The sequence below is a fragment of the Silurus meridionalis genome, chromosome 21 (genome assembly GCF_014805685.1).
Source record: "Silurus meridionalis isolate SWU-2019-XX chromosome 21, ASM1480568v1, whole genome shotgun sequence".
In the NCBI taxonomy this organism is placed as follows: Eukaryota; Metazoa; Chordata; class Actinopteri; order Siluriformes; family Siluridae; genus Silurus; species Silurus meridionalis.
The window spans coordinates 8,467,607-8,481,150 of record NC_060904.1 but is presented as its reverse complement, the minus strand read 5'-3'; the positions used below and the strand labels follow the sequence as shown (position 1 = coordinate 8,481,150).

General features: G+C 34.5%; 1 protein-coding gene across 2 annotated transcripts in view; it reads right to left on the bottom strand.

Moving 5' to 3' along the window:
- The window catches only part of pou6f2 (POU class 6 homeobox 2), an 83,916-nt gene that overhangs the window by 62,788 nt on the left and 7,584 nt on the right, over positions 1–13,544 (bottom strand). For both annotated transcript variants that reach the window (XM_046877493.1, XM_046877494.1), the window contains one exon: positions 536–633. In XM_046877493.1, coding sequence (XP_046733449.1) covers positions 536–633 — 98 coding nt within the window. The remainder of the gene's footprint in view (positions 1–535; positions 634–13,544) is intronic.

Below are 13,544 nucleotides of genomic sequence, written 5' to 3'. Positions count from 1 at the left end.
GGAAGCTGTTGAGAGATTACCCACAATCACACTGATGGCAGGCCTGTATCAGTGCATTGCGGAGAGAGAGACAGACTCACGTAGGGCTAACTGCCCTCTTACGGATCCAGCTCAGTAATAGCAGAATGCACAAGATCTGGTGGAGAAGTGTGAATCCATCAAAACATATTGATTCCGAAACAAAGGAATTGGCGGTGGCAAGAGGACAAGAGAGCAGTGTGCCTGAAAGATGTTTGTTTTGGCACTATGACCTTGACAGGACTCATATTTTAGAGCAGGACTCTGGTGTGTGGGATATAGCATTACTCGACCTTTATGCTTCTTTCCATTTCTTCTTGATTTCCCAACTGTAATAGTTTTCACTGGAGAAAGTGTTTAATTGAATGTATGGCTACTGTGTGAAAATATTAGTCAAAACAATACCTTGGGAAAAAAAGTGCTTCAGAAGTAAGTGTGTGTGTGTGTGTGTGTTTGTGTGTGTGTGCGCGTGCGCGCGCGCGCGCGCGCGTGTGTGTGTGTGTGTGTGTGTGATTACCTGTGGTCCAACAGGGTATGCTGGATGGGGTTGACACATGTGGCCCTGCTCAGAGGGGCTACTACTTGCATCTGACTGGACTGAACCACCTCTGCCACCTTGTAGTGCAAACAGAGAGAAAGAGTGAAAGAGAGAGAGAGAGAGAGAGAGAGAGAGAGAGAGAGAGACAGAGAGTGAAAAGTAGGGAGAAAGGAAGAGATGTTTACTTCTCTATCCAAAAATCTAGTTTACAAATTCCATTATGATCCCACAGTAAGAATACCATCAAAAAGTACTACACTACTATTTCTGCTTTTCTTTTTTTGCAAAACACACACACACACTCACACAGAGGCTGACTCATGCTGTTATGACAGAAAGCCACTCCGTAAGTGTGTTTATCAACACATTCAGCCGTAAGCACATAAACGCCAGCAAGCCTGCCCACAGCTCATTGCATCCCTTTATTCCTTCCCGTTCCACTGCGCTCAGCAATTTGCACGGCCACGAATACATAAATACAAATAAAATGTTTTTATTCGTAAATCTAAAATTCACATTTACTCATAAAAGTGTAAGTGTAAAAGTCCATGTGACACAGAATATTCTCAGCAGCATTGCCTTTTACAGTAAAACTTATTTTTTCATGGGGCACTGGATAGGCAACAGACTCCACATATAGTCCACAAGCTTTTAGAAGTTTTTAAGTGTCATAGAAAAATGTAACAGCAAGGACATGAACACACAGAAAAGCACATAGAAAGAAAGGATCAGAACATTATTTGGGCGCTGTTGTGTTTGGAAATATGAGAAATGAAAACTTTATTTTAATAAGGCCAATAAAGGCCTGTGGCTCTATCTGTCCTTGTGCTATACATAAAGACTTCAGTAAGTTCACTTGAGTGACAAAGAATCATTTCAATAATTCAAAGCACATGCTTCTGTTTAGAAAAAAAGCACTAACAACATCAAGAGCAGCACTTTATTTGAATTCTGAATAAATGTCATACACCTGTCATGCCTGATGTCATTCGGTGGCATATCAACTGATGTCCAGTAGTCTTAACATTATGTACAATGCTTTAACATGTGTCATAACGTTTGTTAGGGCAGCATACGATATGTCATATAATAATTTCATTCCAAATGTGCTCAGGTAGCATATTATTTCAGACAGTTTTTATTACACATATTATTATATGGTAAAATGTAATTTTTATCAATTATGATGTCTCACAATAAATTCATTCATTCTACATTTATTTTAGCAATACAAATCTCATCACAAATTCTAAACTCTCATTTAATTCAATCCGATTTCATTTGTATAGTAGTAACACGTATGTGTACATATGTATAACAATAGACATTTTCACAAAGTAGTTTTACCATTAATGTATATTTATGTGTTGATTCCTAAACAGCAAACCAGAAATTACTATGACAAAGACAGAGAAAGAGCTCTAACACTATGAATTAATGAATACTGACCAAGTCATTTATCCAAATACATGTACATTTCTAAATAAGAATCAATATAAAGAGAAAAAATGTGCATGATTATTAATGTCCAACACACTTTGTTCTTTACACCAGATTTTTTTTTTTTTTATAAAACCTGTACAACCATTACTGAAGTATTCTGCACTTACTCTCTGAAATTGTTCCTTACAACAAGTTTTGCTGAAATTTGCATGACGTTACATTTAAGGTGTACACAGATTTTGAGTATGTTTACAATACACACTAAAACACAAAACATAGTAGATGTAAAACACAAAACATAGTAGATGTAGAAATGAGAGAAAAGCCCAACTTAGGTACCTAAAAAAAATTATATATAAAACATTAATCAGAAATAAAATAAATTTTAGTTAAAAATAAATCAGCTTTTTGTCTGTTTGGATTTTCGCATATTGAATATAAATGTTCTTGTTAAGTTTTATCATATTCTCAAATTTCCTTCAGGCTTCACCCCACCTCCCAAAAACATGCAAGTAGGTGGATGGACTACTATAATTGCCTCTAGGTCTGAATGAGTATATGTGTGTGTGTGTGTGTGTGTGTGTGTGTGTGTGTGTGTGTGTGTGTGTGTGTGTGTGTGTGTGTGTGTGTCCATGTGTGTGCCTACATCCAACCTCAAACAGGATATGGATCTACAAGGACCCTGAGCAGGAGAAAGTCTTAACAGTTATTGCAGTTCAATAATTTAAGCCTAATAAATGAATTATGACAAACTATTTCTAATAATCACCTGCAATGACTTTTGCAATTGTATAAAACCTCGTACCAAACATATGTCATATAGACAATAAAAAATTTCAGATATCAAAAGCAAATTCTGTTGCATTAACCACCATAGAAGAGGCAAGTAGTCGTCACACCTCATTATCAAGCCACTTTAATATATAGATCCCGAGCTTTTGCGTGTCAGTCGCATAATCACTCTGTGTAATTTATGAAGCTGTTTAGCCCACAGATCACGTCTACACTGTGGTGCATTTAGGTTCCGTGTCCAGCTGTGAATAATATATATCCTATCTATAAAGTGTAGCTAACAGTGCTGTCTTTCATTAGATTAAATTGGAACCATTTGATCCCCTTGTGCATAATTGTAAAGTTAACGTGGTTTCAGAGCATGAACAGAAAAAAAAATCAATAATTAATACACGCACTTAGGCTTCTCCACAGGGGGTAAAGTATGAATTTGCGTCCCTGCAACAAAATTAAAACACTTGACAGAGGAAATGTCTGGGGATTTCAGCAACTGTTGTGTCCCATTATCAGATCCCACTCTTCTTTTAACCTGTTTATTAAAGGGAGCTCTCCTCTAAGAGGATTACCTTCAAAACACTGACAATGCAATTATGTGTAGAGCACTGATGATGAGAAACTCTTACTGTACTTTTACTGCTTTTATACTAAGCCACATTTATCCATTCACTATGTATTGTATGACTGAACATGTTTTTGAAGTACATTTAAAGACAAATGTGCAATGAAATGGATTTTTTTCTTATATATTTAATCTTTACAACACAAATTCACTGGTCTCTATCTTTTTTTTTCTTTGTTTTTTTTTTTACAAATTTTATTTTTCAGAGAAAAATGTATAAACTAACAGAGTTCTTTTCAGAGTCTTCCAGCTAGAAACTTGCCAAAGCTACTTCATTAATGTTTTATACCTTTTATACCTGTAAAAGTTCACTATACTTGAATTGTGGAAAAGCTTTTCAGATAAAATGTGTCTTGTGTGACATAGGAGTCTAAATGAATCGCATCAAATATATAAAATAAAGATTTTTTTTCCAAATCCTGATGAAGCCATTGCAATTTGTGGCCAGGAATTATCTCATGTTATGTCAGTCAACACTAATAAATTATGGCCATCTGTAAACTAATTTTATGCAGAAGAGTAAAGACAGTACTTTGCTCCAAGTATGTTCAACTGCCCAATGATGTAGCAGATGTGGTGTGTGGGTTCATATGGTTTAGATTTCATCCTCCAGGCCAGTGGTCATGTGATAGATAAGTGCTAAATAGTCACCGGGATTTAGCAAATTAGTAAAATGTGAAGGAACAACAGGAAATAAAAAGCCTGGTTCAAGCTCATTATGAAAGACTCTGAAATGAACTCTGTTTGTTTTGTGTCTATTATGAGCTAAAACAGATAGATGTTGAAGACAGTCTTTATAGCCTGTCACAGTATAGAAGTGCTTCTATAAAACAATTAGCTGTTGAACTTTTTTTAATCAACACTATAAAAATGGACTTTCTAAGAAAATTAAACAGTATTTCAAATTTGGAAGAGGAAAGATGCAATATTTGTGTTGGTGTCTGATTGCTCAAAGAAACTGGATTGATGCCCAGTATAATATGCAGATACAACAATGGCAGCTTTGTGTATCAGTGGATTTTAAACATAGACCATGACAAAAGGCTCTTTAATTTAAAAACAGACCAAAGCAACACACTCTAGTGCATTGATCATCTAAGTGGTGACCAGGGAGTGAGGATAAATAGGCTGAAAGTCAGCACATTTTAATTTTCTTCATTTTTTCTACAGAATACAAAGCTCTAGCTCTAATTGACGCTCCTCAACAACCCCCCAGCAGGCAATAGACAGCAACAAAACAATCTTCCAAGCCCCACCACTGCTGCCATCACCATTTTGCATGCCACCTCCGTCTAACATTTCTGAATCAAATGGCCGTTATTGAAAGCTTTGTAACACGCCGTGTTGGCTTTTGGCCCCGAGTGCATTTATGAATCAATTTTGCCCTCTATAAAAAAACTAGTTTTAACACTGGCTATTTTAGTGAAAATCCATTATATCATAAGTTGGCTGGTAGGAGCATGTGTTGGGGGGGAGAGGGGGTGCTCAATCCATCTATTCAAAATCAACAGGGCAAAGCGCAGCAAGCTCAGGGTAGATCTTAAATAGCTCTCCTGCTGATGCTTTGCTTTGTGCCACATCATCTATTTATCATCTCATTCCTCCCTCATTCGCAAACACGTTACACATAAACCTGACATAAACTGTGCCTTCTGCTATTCAGCTGCTCAGACCAGGAAACTGATTTACAGATGATTTAGACGAAACAACTCCACAGCTATTGCCATCTTTCTGTTCAACAATGCTTTTTTTTTCTTTTCAGCGTAATCATTAACCATTAAGATCCAAGAATCCATTATCTCTCCGAAAGGCATTACATACAGTCATTTTATTGCAACACTTATAAAATGTTGGGGTTTGGTTTGCAGGGATTTCAGTGAACTGAGCCTGATGATTGACAGGGTTGAATTTAACAAAAGTAAATCCAGTCAATAAGCAGAACAGTGTTTAAATCGCACGGCCATTGATTTCGAGCTCGTTAATGTAGCTGATGGGTCGAGAGGAACAGCACTTACATAAACGGAGGATAGTGGAATAGAGAGAGAGGAAAAGAGTTCACGAAAGAGGATGTGCTGAAATAGATGGAGGGGAAGATTTAAAAGAAGGAAAAGTGAATAAAAATTTTCTATAGATCAGTGTAAAAAATAAGTACTCTCAGCAACTCAATATGATTCATTTTTTTCTGCTTATATTAATCTTATATGATTTAAATTCTCAATCAATAGTATTTAGTCTTAACAGCCAGAAGCATTCAGGTGATGTGTTAGCATTTCATCATATTTATAAAATTCATGAAAATGAAATAGGGGGGATTATAATCCACTTTAATTATTTTTATGTTATCATAAATCTCATTTTGTTTAAAAATGTCTCTGCAAATTATAAGTCATACCATTTGATTTAATTCAGCCTCTTTAAAATGTCATATTCTTTATGATAAATTCCCCCTTCTTCTAGTTTTAAATTGAAATCTTATATAAAAAATATTACTTTTATTAAAATAATAAAGAAAAAAGATAGATTTAATCTACAAATTTGAAACCTGGAATAAATACTAAACAAGATGAAATCTTTAAACAAGATTTATTTACTTTAATAAAAAAATGAATCAAATAAAATTGATAATTGACTATTGATTAATAAAAGTAATTAATACATAAAGAACATTAAATCATCAATTGAACATAAAATCACTAATTAATTGACAAATATTAATTCATTACCCAATTTTTTTAATTTTTAAATTTTTTTACTTTTACAAAATTTACATTATATTCATAAATAAATATATTCATCTTTCTAGGAAATTATAGGCAGGAATATGATGCTATATACAGTCATGCTGCTAATTGTTTATTTGACAGTGAATATGATAACATGATTTGATATAATATTTATGATAAATCTATTTCAATCCAAATGATCTCACACACAATAATTTTATTATGGAACAATAGATATTTCAGGTTATTTTGTGAAACAATTATATTTATTCGAGAACATACAAAAATGTGTAAAATATTCTTATAAGGAATATTCAGTACAATTACCAGTATTTGGTTTGCCCAGTCTTACCTTTACATTTTATAGCACCCTTTACTGGGTGAAGGAGAAAGAATTTAATAACAGATGTATAGAAAGAAAAGGCAGCTAAAGAAGTGAATGTGGTGTTGATTTAGCCACCATACAATGATCACATCTGTTCACAAAGCGTCCTCGATGCTTATCATCCTTAAGCAATGTCAATTTGAGAGTTGAAAGAGACAAATATGTGGCCAGATGACTCCTCATCCTTTTAGGCCCATCTGCGAAAGCAGAGACTTCAAGGTCCATCCCCTGTCTATGTATTCTCTAACCCTTTTAGAGAAAAGCCAGAGGAATGCTGGGGTCATCGTGCTTTTCGCTCGTGCTAACCCCACCTCAAATTATCTTAACCATATTTGCGACAAATAGGATTCTGCCTCCTGACCACCGTTCTGTCTGCGTCCTGCAGAAGGGCACTGCTTATATCTCTTTTATTAGCTCCATCAGAGAAAACATGGCTTGTTTGGTAACTTATTATCTGCTTAGCTGGAGTACCATCTTATTTCAATATTTGTATTATTGTATTAATAAAATATTCTTATATTGCGATAACTTTTTAAATATAATTAATATAAAAAAACGGTTTAATCTGCAATTAAGGGTGACATTTTTGTGTTTAAGCTTACAGTATGCATTTGCACTATAACCGCATCATAACTTTGTACATTTGTTATTAAAGTCTTGTGTCTTTTTTGTATTCTTAATGTCTGTAATGTATGTCAGGTTGCTTGAGGATTCACAGAGAAAGAATTGTATTCTGTAACAGACTGTTTCCTGTACATATGACAATAAACTCTTGAATCTTGAATACATAAATTTACATTCAAATATTATCTTTATCCAATCAAGTGCCAGGACTGTTGATCTGTGAATGTATATATGTATATAAGTATGTGTGGTTAATATATAATTAAAAACACTATTCTAACAGGTAAAATAACAATGATTCATGATTTTCTGTAGTGTTGTATTTGCAAAACATTTTTTTAAGGAGATAAAATGCATGTAGTTCCCTTTTCTTGTCAATTTGAAAGTTGCAAAAACGATTATATTCATATAGAAAATCAATCCTCTGCTTTGACTTTTAGTCATGTATAAGTTCTATAATTTGAATTTGTTGGCTTGGCCCTTTAGGCTTTTAATGCTTTGTTGCTTGAACTAGAGACAGAAAAAATGTGGCCACTAAATAAACTCATGTGTATGAAAAATACCAACTAATAAGTTCAATAATAAATTACAAATGACAAGTGATTATTATTTATAAATGTAGTTTGTTGTTGAGCTGTGGCTTATTTACAGCTAAATAATTGTGTGAGTAAAAGATTTCACATGCAAAAAAGTAAGAGAAAACTAGTTCTATTCACATTTTAGTGTGCACATTTGTGTAATTAGGCATGACGCATATTTGAGGTGAGAAATTAGTGCGATGTATAATATTAGTTTGAATGATATTTCAAATGACCTAACCCTAAACTGAACCTCACCTTAGTGAGATCATAATTGAAAAAAAAAAATCGGATCATTCTGTTTTGTTTTGTTTAGCAATAAGCTTGGTAAATTTAACGTAAATTTTATGACTTTCTGATATGAAATCATACAAGAAGCAATAAATTATTTAAATAATCTATTTGTATTGATTACCTAATTAGTACTGATGCTCCTTCTAGTTTGCAGGTTTACATTGAAGGAGCATGTCATTACATTCATTACAGCAATTGTTCAGCTGAAAGACACAATTCTCTACAGATCCTTTAAATTATCAGTTTTTCCATGGCTTTATAGACACTTTTATCATTTATAAACTCTGGTCCTCATTGTGATTGATTAAGATAAAGATTCATACAATTAACAAAATAACATTATAATTTCTCAGAATTTAATTGTGGTTTAGTTACAGCTACTAGTGCAATCTCACTATGACAGCTAATAGTCTAATATGTGCAAATTGTGAGACTTATACTGTTCTTCTCTGTCTATATGCCCACATAGCAGAGCAGCTATTTCCCTGTCTGTTTGTTTTGTCTTTTATTATATAATTTACATGTATATACTACTGTATAATATGCTTGTTTTGTTTAGTATGAACATGCATGTTGGTACAGATTTTTTATTTTATTTTGAATATCACTTTCTCTTATCCCCAACAAAAAAAGTACTTGTGACAAAATCTTTATAGAGACATGACAACTCGGGATCCAATAAATAGAAACAATATGTCCTACATCATAAACTTTTACTCTTGTATCATCTCATTGCCTCGCTTTTCTGTTCTCCATCCGGCCTCTATTTCCTCACCTGTGAAGCCAATGCTTCTGTCCTCCACCCCACCTTCCCAGTGAGCTCTTTCATGGAGGATCAATACAAATCATCATAAACACAGGCAGACGGAGGGCACTGCCGACGACCTGCTGCGAAGTCTCTCTCTCTCTCAAAATCTCCCACGCAAGGTCATCTAGTGCCCTGTCTCAACACGTAGAGAAGGGTGAAAAAAAAAAAATGAAGGAAAAAAATGCAGAAAGAGTGGGGCTTTGAAGCCACGGAAACTCCATTCTGCAAGAACAGAGGCACCCACAATTTTTCATTCCATGTCCTTAAGCATGAGGTTGGTGTATGTGCATGGGGCAGGGGTGATAGGAAAAAATATTCCTGATAACTAGTGTCTCTGGTTTTCTTTTTCTCTTACACACAAACACACGCATAGACATCTACCTCTTCTATATATGAACACAGACACCCTCTCCTGCCTCTCATCTCCTCAGTCTGTGGTTTCAAAGGAAGCGAATAAGGCAGAAGGACAGAAGGTTATGCATTAGTACTGGTCAGTGCTCAAAGAGAAACTGTCATAAATAATAAAGGCTTCAGGAAGACCATCCAAGCTCTTGTTAACGTCCAAACTCCGAGCCCTCCGCCATGCTACATCAGAAAACCTCGAGATTGTCATTTCAACCACACACTCGATCTATATGATTAGGTGACTGCTTCAATTACAATGGACTACCGATAGAGGAGCGGGATTTTGATGAGTTGAGAGTGATACTCCAAAGTGATGACAGCTTTTATTGCATTTTGTATGAATACAAAAACAAGTTGTTTGTGATTTTCAGCTGATAGGTTTCTCGTGTGTCCCTTAAAGGTTAATTCAGTGCGAAGAAGAGCATGTAATTTATACTGCCATTTTATGATGCAAAAATGTTTCTGTATTTATTTATTTTTATTTATTTCACAGACACCTTTTATTCAAACAACTTACAAGTGAAGAAGAATGCGTCAATTGATATAGCGTTATAGCAGTATACTTAAAATCCTTGTTCAAGAAACCAAATGTGGTTCTTTGGCACTCTGGGATTTGAAATTTTAATATAGCATATAAAGATTTCTGTTTTCTTTCTAAATGTCAGGAGGGTACAGATAGTATCAGCATTAATGCCCACTTTGCTAAATGCAAGGCATGCAAAATAGCATACAGAAGATATATTAAACCCATTGCTCCAAAAAATGTGCAGAGTGGCAGAATAAACAGTATTGCTGTATCACAACTCAAGCATCTCAGGTTTAATCCTCAGCTTATTGTCTATGTGGAATTTCTTAGCATGTTCTTTTAGGAAAAAGTCACTGTTTTCTACTTTCAAATTTCAACTGTGTTTTCTGGTTTCCTCCCAAAAACACAATAAGTGTAGTGGCTGTGCAAAACTGGTGAGTATGCATGTGCATAGAGCCCTGCAATAGGCTCTAGAGTTCTTATAGATGATTTAAACAACCTTCAGGTTCACAATTTAAAAAAAGCTAAAATGAATCAATAAACACAATATATTTTATGTGCAAAATTAATGTTAGTAAAAAAAAAAAAAAATGTATTAAATATGCTTGAGACCACCTGATATCTATAAACAATATATTTTCAATTTTTCTGTCTTTCAAGTCATAATTTATATGCACTTAAATATGTATGCACATTTTTCTTTATTATTTATTATTGTAAAAAAAAAAACTATTATATAGTATATGCATACCTTTTCATTAAACTCTATCAATTTTACACTTTAACAAATACAAACGCATTTCCAGCAAGATCATAACTACAATATACTTGGATAATGCTTTATATACCGGCCTTTCATACTCATTTTTCTGCACACAACCCAAGCCATTATAAAAACTTGAAACCCTCCTGCTCTTATTTAAACTGCTGGAAGCCTGCTTCAAAAACAAAAGTGGCCTAGATGGCCATCCCTCCCTCAACCCTGTGCTTAAACAGCATCTTACCTGTCGCTATGGGCACTACAGACGCATTAGCGAGGAGATTACACATGCTTGGTAGGGACACATTAGTTAGATGGGCCCGGGTGTCGGCTATAAGCAGATGACTAAAGGCCATGTCTATAATGAGATCTAACTCCTTAGGAGAGGCACTTGGGGCCACTGGGCTCTATTTACACAGGCTGGTCTTATTGAAAAGACTGTGTGTGTGTGTGTGTGTGTGTGTGTGTGTGTGTGTGTGTGTGTGTGTGTGTGTGTGTGTGTGTGTGTGTGACTTTATTACTTAGGCCCAGCAAAGCATATGAAGGCTCTCGTTGCATTAGGACCAATCTCTCCTCCCTATTCACAGATAAGCTGATTACACAAACATAATGTGCATGTTTTGTTCTAAAGCCTGCAAGGGAGGGATTTTAAGAACATAATGCATGTGTGTGTGTGTGTGTGTGTGTGTGTGTGTGTGTGTGTGTGTGTGTGTGTGTGTGTGTGTGTGTGTTTACATACATATGTGTATAGAGCAATCCAGGATAAGGAGGAAGTACTAATTTTGCTTGTGGCGACCCATTAAAACAAACAAATATATGTCTCCAGGACACTTTTTGGATAATAAGTAGAGTAGAGATACATTAGAATGGTTTTGAAAAAGCACCACAATGTCAAAATACGTTTCTTCCACTAGACATCACATGGCTACAGTCCTGTCCCTGGTAAACATCTGAAATGCACAATTTTGATATTACTCTTCACATAAGAACAGTGAAGCATAAACCATATCCATCTGTCCATAACAGATACATTTTCCTCTCAAAGGCCCCTTAATTACACAAATCAATACACACTTTTTTAATCTATTCACCCCTTTTTTTCCCACTCACTCTCTCTTTCTCCTGAAGGTGACCCCTGGGCTGAAACGTGTCCTCCATTTCGGCAGATTCAGTATAAGTGCTGGCCATTTGGCTTGGACGTTAAGTGTACAAAATGAGTGGTCTTGTCTTTCCGGCCCTCTCGTTCTGACAGGCTGATGATAGAAGCATCACATGGCGGGCCCCCAATAAAATGCATAGTGACAAGAGATGAGGCTTTGGTCGCTGAATATAATGCTGGATTGTGCTTTGGAGTGCCTTATTATCTTGTCTCAGGAGGACAGGAGAAGCAGGATCTCACAAGGAAAAAAAGAGTAGATGCCACACTGTACCCTCACACACAAGCACACACACTAGTTTGGCCTTAAATAACCGCTTTTGGTTGACAATAAACAGCGCAAGGTGTATGTGGCAGCTTCAGTGCAAAGCAGAAGAAATTAGCTTTTCAAAAGTAGAGTGTATGAGCCATTCTGAAATGAGGGCGAGGGCGATTTTTTTTTATGGAGTCAGCGGCTTTGCTGCGGCTTGCCTGCTACTGATAATCAACACAAAGACTTTACACAGGAGTATCACCACCCAAACCTGTCACAATCACTTGCTTTTTGACTAAGATCTCTATTATTAACTATTACTATATAACTATAGTAATAGTATAGCATAATATAAATACTATATATATATATATATATATATATATATATATATATATATATATATATATATATATATATATATATATATTTCTATAGTTTATAAATATATATAAAACTACCACAGTAAAACTTGTTTGTTGCTAATCAAATGTTATTTTAAAGAAGATTTCTGAAGTATTCCTTCTTTTTCTTTACAAACTCAACTTGCAAGCAAAACGTTTATTAGAACAACTCAGCTAGAATTTATCATTTTCTCTCCCTGTTCTGCTGAGTCAAACATACCTTATGAAAAGAAAAGTGAACAATGTAGGTGTCTTTCTAAGAACTTACTGTGTGTGACATCAGTTTTCACAAAGAAAATTGTTGAGAAAAAAAAAACAGCCACACTCTGGTGAACACATTCTAATTTGGTTATAGTTTTGGGATTCAGCTCCAGCATACAAAGTGCAGGATAGTCTTCTGCTGTTTATTGTAAGTAGCCATGTAGCATATATATATATATATATATATATATATATATATATATATATATATATATATATATATATATATATATATATATATATATATTCATCCAACTTCAGTCAATACTTTATTCTGGTCAGGGTTGAAACAGATACAGCGTGGAAAAGTCATTGTGGTGTATTTTCATATAAAATAATTGAGCTAATATAGAACATTGTTTGTCTTGTCTCAGCTTGCTACAGCATCACCTGAAATATAATCATTACAATATACACTAATGTGTAAATCCGTTTGACTGAAACACCGTTATCTTCAAGTTTATCCAAAAATCTAATGTATTTCTGTAATATTTATAACAATAAACATTTTTACAAATATAATTGTGCTTTTGAAGTGATACAGACTTAACATGCCAAGAAAAAACTCCCTGATATGCTTGAGAAGAAATGAGAAAGAAACCTTGAGAGAAACCACAGTCAAGAAGAAAAAATCTTCATCTGAGTGGGCTTAGAAGCCAGGAAAAATGTCATATATCCTGTCCCCTTAAAATATTCACCCCTATAAACTTTTTGTTCAATATGAATATTATTCGATAAAACAATAAAACAGAAAATAATGACATTATTTATTAATAAGTAAGTAAAATTTGTCATTCTGAGATACTTTCAAACTATTAAACAAACAAACACACAAATAAATGACTTGAAAATCTTCGACTATGTCACACCTGTAAGAACAAGCATTATGATTTTTTTTTTTATTATGGAAAATGTAAAAAAAAATAAAATAAAAGTGTAAGTTTAAATTTAGATTTT